General features: G+C 40.4%; 1 protein-coding gene across 1 annotated transcript; it reads left to right on the top strand.

Annotated features, from left to right (window-relative positions):
• The first annotated feature begins 263 nt into the window (after window positions 1-263).
• On the top strand, window positions 264-4,002 carry LOC136764060 (verrucotoxin subunit beta-like). The gene is made up of 2 exons (XM_066717888.1): window positions 264-363; window positions 2,813-4,002. The coding sequence occupies exons 1-2, from the start codon at window positions 264-266 to the stop codon at window positions 4,000-4,002; spliced, it is 1,290 nt and encodes a 429-aa protein (XP_066573985.1).
• Window positions 4,003-8,540: the final 4,538 nt, after the last annotated feature.

Below are 8,540 nucleotides of genomic sequence, written 5' to 3'. Positions count from 1 at the left end.
AATTAAGGCAGTTCTGAAGGCGAAAGGGGGTCAAACACAGTATTAGTATGGTGTTCCTAATAATCCTTTAGGTGAGTGTATATGTTGTCTGAGAGATAAACCTATTTGCTTTAATAGCATTAACATTTTACAGATATACTATGGCACAATCATATAGCATATTCATGTATTGCCTTTAAACGATTCATTTTGAAAGAATGCTGAGACCTTTCAATCTGAGACCTTGGTATGCATTTTGCAGAGCTCATTTCAAAGCAGGTATAATGGAATCCATTGGCAGTAACACTCTGGAGCTTGCAGCTCTTGGCCGACCTTTCCAACTTGGGATGCTTTATGACTGTCGCAATGATTCCCTTATTCCAGGTAAGTCAAAAACACTTATGCAATATGTTTCTGAGTAGTTGTGGACAAGTGCATTAATAACTTACACGTATTATGTGTTGCAAATTAAAATCCTTCCTTAGAACTGATACAAGCAATGTTCTAAACATGTATCACTGATGCAGAGTGTGTTATGAAAACATATCATAACACAATAATATTTGTAATCATTTCGGTTCTTCAAACAGTAAATATGGGTACACAAACATATACCCTTCAGATTTGCAGACATTACTATTTTGACTATTTATGTATGTATGTGTGTAATGATTTATCTATTTATTAATAGATTCAGTTATGCAGGGCAACTTTTACATGTTAGAAAAGCGCTGTAATACCATCAGTACAAACATAATAAGCATACATTCTAGTACAATGAGTTAACAAGTGCAGACATAATAGTTATGTATTAAATCCTAGGTACAGTATGTGCTAAAAGGAGGAGTAGGTTTAGATTTTGCAGTAAAAGTAACCCCGGTTACGTAAAAAGAGAATACTACCCAATGGGAATTTGTTACAATGGTACCACGTATGAAGCACTTGACTATGAAGTCCACATGTCACACAAATAGCCCTTCCTGTTTCCAGTTTGTATGTATTGTCTTGCGTCAACTACTACTCCCTCCTTGTCAGGAGTCAGAACTCCCAATTGACCTTGCAAGCTTTGGATAGTATTCTACAGATAACAACAAATAACCGGGGTTGCATTATCAACCTATCATTATCTTTCAAGTCAAGAATACTACCCAAAGGGTGATGGGTTGATGTATTACCAAACTGTCAGCATGGGTATGCGTTACAACCTATGTACTGTGGGGTAGACAGGTCGACAGCACCTGAGTAACATCCGCTTAACACAAACAAACTACGTAGAGAGCGGGATAGGCAGGGCAATTCAGCTCTACTGGGCACAATTTACAAATCCAGGAGCAATGCCTTTAAGTGCTCCTCTGTAGAGTCATAGTCCAGTCAGGAAAGATAGCACTGTTATGCCTACCAGGTTGTGCTGACATAGGAGGGTGGAAAGGTAGGTTTATACATCGGCCAAGAGCCTGTGCCTCACTTAGCTAATGAGGCTCGACTGAAGCCAATACTGGTTTGCCAATCTTAGAAGAGGGACCAGGATGAAGCCTCGCCTCTAGTTGCCACTAGATGTTCAGGCACCAGGGTGCCAGCTGACTCATAGGCCGTGGCAATAGTGTCTACAATCCAATGTGACAAACACTGCTCTGGCCCTGCATCTGCGCTCCATAGCGTAGAAATAATTGGTCTCCCTAGTACGATCCATGAAAAACCTGAGCGCCAGCACAGGGCACAACAGATTAAGCCAACACTCTTCCTCTGAAGAGAAGGGAGGGGGATGGAAAGCCATCAACTCAATTGACCTGTTGATGTGAAAGGGAAAGATTACTTCTGGGAGGAAGGTAGGGTTAGGCCTAAGCAATGCAGACACAAGATGAGTGTACTGACAGGGCATGTAGCTCACTCACACTTCCCCAAAGGGGAAGCTGTCATGTCTCTCCGTGTCATATGGTGTTCCAGTGTATTAATGTGGAGAGCTCTGAGGGGCTCCATCCACTGACCATTGACTCCCCGTACATCACAGACTGCACCCCAACCTTGATTGGAGGCGTCCGACCTCAAAACCACTCGGTGGACGATTGGGCCGATGGGCACAGTAAGGGTGAGATTCTGAGGTCTCTGCCACCAACGGAGCAGCTTCCTACTTGCCTGAGTGACTAGGTGAGAGTGGTCGTGTTGCAGGTGTATTTTCAGTGCACGATACCACAGCTGCAAGGACCTCATCCTGAGGAGCTTATGGCAAAGGAATACCTTGATATTGCCTCTCAACCTGAAAAGAGAGAGACAAGCGTGTATGGATGAAACTCTCTCTGGTGTGGCAACCATGGCAATCAAACTGAGGCGCAGTCTGAGCAACTACACCGCTTGAGTTGGTGTGAGACAGCTCCTATCTTGGTTGAGCAGGAGGCCTAACTGGTAAAAGAGGTCGAGGATTAGAGCCGTGAGGCAACATGTCCTTAACTTGCATCCACGCCACACCCAAATCTTTTACTTGGAATGTTCTGGAAAGGAAATGATCTCATAAAGTGACTCAAAAGTCTTGAGCAGGTCCATTAGCAACATTTGCAATTAAACATGTCAAACACGTTTTGTCCTTTGAAAGTAAGCACTGGAAAGAAAGTCTTCAAAATAGCATTATCTGTCCTGATGCTCCTCTCCAGTATAACCAATCAACCTTCCTTTAGTTTAATTAACTGTACCTTACTGACGTATTCTTGGAGTTACCTTTTGGTTTCAAATCTAAGTGGAACATAGTGATGTGTCTGCCTTTGAGCCATTGACAGTTGTGATTTCTACATAATGCAATCTGGGTTTTCCAAATATACTATGACATTTCTGTATCCTTTAGGTATGACATTATGGGATCGTGAAGCCCTCCAAAATGACATTGATGAACGATCTCAGCGTAACACAGAGTTTGAGATCATTGCCTCGGATTCCATTGAAGATAAACCATCTGCATTAAACGTAGAAGCCTCCCTGAAAGCAAGTTTCTTGGGGGGATTGGTGGAAGTGAAAGGGTCCACAAAATACCTTAAAGACACAAAGAATTCTAAAAACCAGGCTCGGGTCACCTTGAAATACAGAACAACAACCAATTTTATGCAGTTGACTATGAATCACCTTGGGCGAGGGAATGTAAAATATCCATATGTATTTGAACAGGGCACAGCCACTCATGTAGTAACAGCAGTGCTTTATGGTGCACAGGCTTTCTTTGTGTTTGATCTTGATGTATCGAAAATTGAAGACTTTCAAAATATTGAAGGCAACCTGCAAGTAATGATTAAAAAAATACCTCTGATTGCTATTGAGGGTGAGGGTTCACTCCAAATGACAGATACAGAAAAAGCAAGTGTTGAGCAGTTTAGTTGTAGATTTTATGGTGATTTTGCTCTTGAAAACAATCCTGTATCTTTTCAGGATGCTATTAAAGTTTATGCAATGCTCCCAAAACTTCTTGGTGAACAGTTGGAGCATGCAGTGCCAATGCGGGTTTGGTTATACCCCTTGAAAAAATTAGATTCTGCTGCTGCCCAGATAGTTCGTCAAATAAGCATTGGCTTAGTCAACAGAGTACAGAACGTGCTAGAAAACTTTGTTGAGATAGATGTTCGATGCAGTGACTTGATGAAAGACAGCATCTGCAGTCAATTTTTGGACATGACCAAAAAGATAAAAAAATTCACGGAAATGTGCCTTGAGTACAAACTGGTTTTTCGGAAGTCTTTGTCAGGATTACTGCCATCTCTTCGGGGAGGTGGAAAAGAGGAAAGTTTACTTGCAGATATAATGAGAGATAAGGAACAGTCTCCATTTAATAACCACTCCCTGGTGGATTGGCTGGATGACAAGCAAAGGGAAATCAATGTCCTCAGAATGTACATTAGTATGATGAAAGATACCAAGATTGTGGATTCAAAGAGTGAGTTTGACAGAGTAGTCTTGGACCCTAAATCCAAGTATGTTGTGTGTTTTACTTTCACTTCTCTGCAACTTTTTCTTTCTTTTCTCTTTCAGAGTTATCAAATCATTTGAAGGATCTTCCCACCTGTCAGGGCAAATCACCAACATACAGAAAATCAGAGGAAGACAAACAGTGGTATTTCTCAGAATCTGTGTCTGAAAACATGAGAAAAAAGTCAAGTTGTTTATAGACTTTGCAGAGGCAAACAAGGACAAAATAGACACTGTATTTATAACTGCCTCTTCACCCAACAAGAGCCACACAGGTGCCAGTATTTACCTCTATGAAGAGGGAATCAAACAGAGTGAGCATTTTGAGCCTCTCTCACAACCCGACAAGCCTGTTGCCTTGATGAGAGATCATGAAAGTATAACACTGCAGGTTCATCCTCCTAAATATGGGTCAAATGCTGTAAGCCAATACTTTATCTATTACAGTGTTCAAGATAAGAATGATTGGAAACTTGCGAAAACATCTACTAAGGTTGAATCATTTAGAGTGACAGGTCTACTTCCTAACACAGGGTACAAGTTCAAATATCAAGCAGTGTGCCAGGCAGGGATGGGTCCAACTGGTGCTGTTAGTGACAGTGTTAAAACACTAGCCACTGAGCCCCCTGGGCAACCTTCAATGGTTGCTGAATACTGTACAGAAATTACAATCAGCTGGAAAAAACCTACCATAATAGGAGATGGGGTGATGATCCAAAAGTACATTGTTGAATATAAAGAACACACTGTCTCTCCTGGAACTGAAGATAAGAAATACCTGTGGATGAAGATGACCTGTGCAGATGAGCACTGCACTATTACTGGGCTACAGCCAGAAACATCATATATTGTTAGAGTGAGTTGTGACTGTGGTGAAGCTGGTAAAAGTAAATATAGTCTGAAAGCTCACCTTTCAACATGTAAAGAAATCAAACGAATGGCTGATCGAATTAAGCTGTAAAGTGAGAAGATCAACTCTGGATCACTTTCGGTTTATAAGATCCCACTGCAGGAGATTCATATTGACCTTGATGGAAACTGTAAAATAATTGCCTTTGGAAAAGATAACAAGAAAAACAATCGGATCATTATGGTTCTTGGGGCAACTGGAGCTGGAAAAACAACCCTGATCAATGGGATGATAAACTATATCTTGGGTGTTGAGTGGGAAGATGACTTCCGCTTCAAATTAGTTGATGAAGGTATAACAAAGTCCCAAGCAGAAAGCCAGACCTCTGATATCAGTGCTTATGAAATCAATTATCAAGAGGGACTTCAGATCTCATGTTCAGTCACTATAATTGACACTCCAGGATTCGGTGATACTCGAGGTATCAAACGAGATAAAATGATCACTGAACAGATTCGGAAATTTTTCACTGCTGAAAAGGGTATCAGAGATAGATGCTGTGTGTTTTGTGACCCAGGCATCCTTGGCTCGCTTAACCCATGCACAAAAATATGTTTTTGACTCAATCCTTTCCATTTTTGGGAAGGACATAGCAGAGAACATTCAGATGCTTGTGACATTTGCAGATGGGCAACGGCCACCTGTTCTTGAAGCAATTGATGCTTCTGGAGAGCAATGTCCAAAACTGAAAAATAATCTTCCTGTTCACTTCAAGTTCAACAATTCAGCCTTGTTTGCAGATAGCAAGTTGACTAATAGAGACACAGATGACAATTATGATGATGAGGAAGAGGAGAACAACTTTGATAAGATGTTCTGGAAGATGGGAGTGAGTAGCATGAAAAAGTTCTTCGCAGCCTTACTCAAGATGGAAACCAAGAGCCTACTTTTAACCATGGAAGATCTCAAGGAACACAAACACCTGGAAGTTGCAGTTGAAGGTTTGCAACCTCAAGTCCAAGTTGGATTGGCAAAACTAGATGAGATCAGGAAAACAAAACAGATTATACAACAACATGAAGCAGAAATTTGTACAAATGAAAAGTTTGAGTATGAAGTTGAGCTGATGAAGCCTGTGTGCATTGACATTAGCAATAGTGGAAATTACATAACTAACTGTCAAAGATGTATGTATACTTGCCATTTCCCTTGTGGAATTGCAAATGACCAAGAGAAAAGAGGATGTTGCGCAATGGATAGTAATGGATATTGTACAGCTTGTCCAGGTAAGTGTATCTGGAATGTGCATTTCAACCAGAAGTATAAATGGAGTTAAGAAAAAGTGAAGGAGAAACGGACATCAGAAGAGCTGAAAAAAAAGTATGAGGAAGCATATGGTGCCAAACTGTCTGCCCAGCAAATAATACAGAAGCAGGAAGATGAAATTAACAATCTTCAGGATGAAGTGCTGCAGCTCATGGAGACATCTTCATGGTGTCTCATGTGTAGTGTAAGGTACACTTTATACATTTCAATTAAAGAAGTTAATTTATAGTATCACCTTATCACGAATCCTGGAATCTTGTAGAACTCAATTTCTGTAATAATTGGACGCAGACACCAATTCCAAAGATATAAATTGTCAAATTTATTCAAAAACAAGACTAAATGTAGCACTACACTAATTATACAAAAGGGAAAAACTAATTAAAATTCACTCTAGATCAACAAATCAAAGACAAATCACTTCCGTGACCAAATCAAAGACCATGGGATCGCATATGATAACACAAATCGTTAAACAAAAAAGGTTATAAACACATTGACTACAATACCGGTTAGTAAGATGAAGGTGAGTCTCTCGTTAGTATTGTTAGTCAGACATTAAATAACTACGCAGGTTAGTATTTATGTCAGGTAACTTCTCATTATATATATATATCAGTCTCATTTACGTTTAGGTGCCGAGAAAGATCCTATCATTACTTGTTACCACAATTTCCCTTAACTGATTATTATTCAATGATTAAGGATAGGCAGGGCCACCAATAATCTAATGTCTATTAACTTGTGTCAATTTCAGACTAAACAGTTAAACAGGAATGAGAAGATATTTCTCGGCGTTGACAGATTTTATTTCTAAAATTATCAACAAAACAGTTTAATGCAACACACATTTATATTGAAGAAAACTAAATCATATTACACATTCTAGAGAATTAGATTAACATTTCTAATTGATTTCTCAAATGTCATGAATCATGAACTCCAAACTGTTAAACTTATCTGAGCTTCGTCGCAGAGAGGCCTCTCTGTCTTCGGGCTCAGATAACAGCACACGGCACAAGGTCCGTGTGGTTTGGAACAAAGGCAGTCCGGTTCGGCTTTGTCCAAGAACTTCCACTCAGTCGATGCACCTGGAAGTTGGGGTTTCGCGAATGTAGAGTCTTTTCCAAACAGATTTTCCACTGGTTTGAAGGCTCCAAGGTTGTGCACAAAATCTTCTTTGTAAGCAGGGTTTCCACCGTAGTTACTTGAAGACAAAGTCTTTGAGGAAAGCAGGGCCCTGTTCGTTCCAAGGGTCAAGTTTCTTAAGACTCAAATAGCTATTTAAATGACTGAACACTTTCGTATACAGTCGACTTAGTCAATTGTCCAGCTGTAAAACTCCACTGATCAGGTGGGCACAGGTGGGCAGCGCAGTCTGTAAAGTTCTTTTTTTAATAAAGTCCTTTAAAAGAATTCTTCGTACGGCTCAATCTCCTTCTCCCAGTTTAACTCTTCTATTGCCGGCAAAGACTTGGTTGGTTTCTGGTTCCGGTTCTGGCAACAGAGCTACAGGTTGAGCTGTGGCAGCGAGTTTCTGGTTCAGGTGAGAGAGAGAGAGAGAAAGACCGTCCGCTGTTCCTTATAGTCTGTCAGATCAATAGGTGATTGGTTCCTGAGTTCTTGAGATTGGATTTCGGTTTCAGCCCCCAGTGTCCTATTGGAGGGGGGCTTGATTTATGACTGATGTCAATCCATGCCATCTTTTGGAAATGCCGGTTGGCCCGGGTTCGTAGCTCTATGTCGGGATTTCGGCTCTCATCCACTTCAAAGAGTTTTTATCACCTACAGGCCCCTTTCTCCAGACATCTCATAGCAGAATTCCAAACTATTTGGCCTCTTCTCGGTGCCATCCTCCCCAAAACTGTCACTTTGATGCAAACCAGTTCCAAGCTGATGAGCTAAGGAAATCTGATAAGACCTCTCCCCCCCCAAAGTTCTTTAGATCAGTGCTTCAGCTCAGAGCCCAACATGCTCTTCTCAAAATACACCCAACATAACGCTACACATGCGACTGCAAGAAATAGCCTTGAAGCCCAACCCACTCTCCACTCCAGAGTACATTGATTTGCTGATACAAGGAGAGAAGTATGAAGCCAAACATGGGTATCTGGAACGCATTCAGTCACTGCAAGCAATGAAAGAACAAGCAATGATCATATCCTAAGTCTCCAAGAATGAAAATTTGTTACCATAGGAGTAGCAGCAGTATTATGCACAAGTTCAAAGGAAAAAAGCCAAACAAAATTTCAAAAATGTACCTCTTTACTAAAATCTTGGTTCACATCAGGAGATAAATAATATGTCAGTTATCTACAGAATATTTACTTTAAAACAGAGATATTTAAATCAATAGATTAAGACAGTATACATACATATAATCCAATTGCTGCCAATGATTGTGGAAACAAAATGTGTGAATAAGACATTACAGAATTGGAAT

This window comes from Amia ocellicauda, chromosome 12, assembly GCF_036373705.1.
Source record: "Amia ocellicauda isolate fAmiCal2 chromosome 12, fAmiCal2.hap1, whole genome shotgun sequence".
NCBI lineage: Eukaryota > Metazoa > Chordata > Actinopteri > Amiiformes > Amiidae > Amia > Amia ocellicauda.
The sequence above is the reverse complement of the archived record's forward strand: the minus strand, read 5'-3'. Positions and strand labels throughout refer to the sequence as shown.

Excerpts from the sequence above, each read along its gene's own strand:
- LOC136764060 (XM_066717888.1), top strand. The coding sequence starts at position 264 with ATGGAATCCATTGGCAGTAACACTCTGGAGCTTGCAGCTCTTGGCCGA. Across the intron at positions 364-2,812 it reads CAATGATTCCCTTATTCCAG|GTATGACATTATGGGATCGT; the intron begins GTAAGTCAAAAA and ends TGTATCCTTTAG.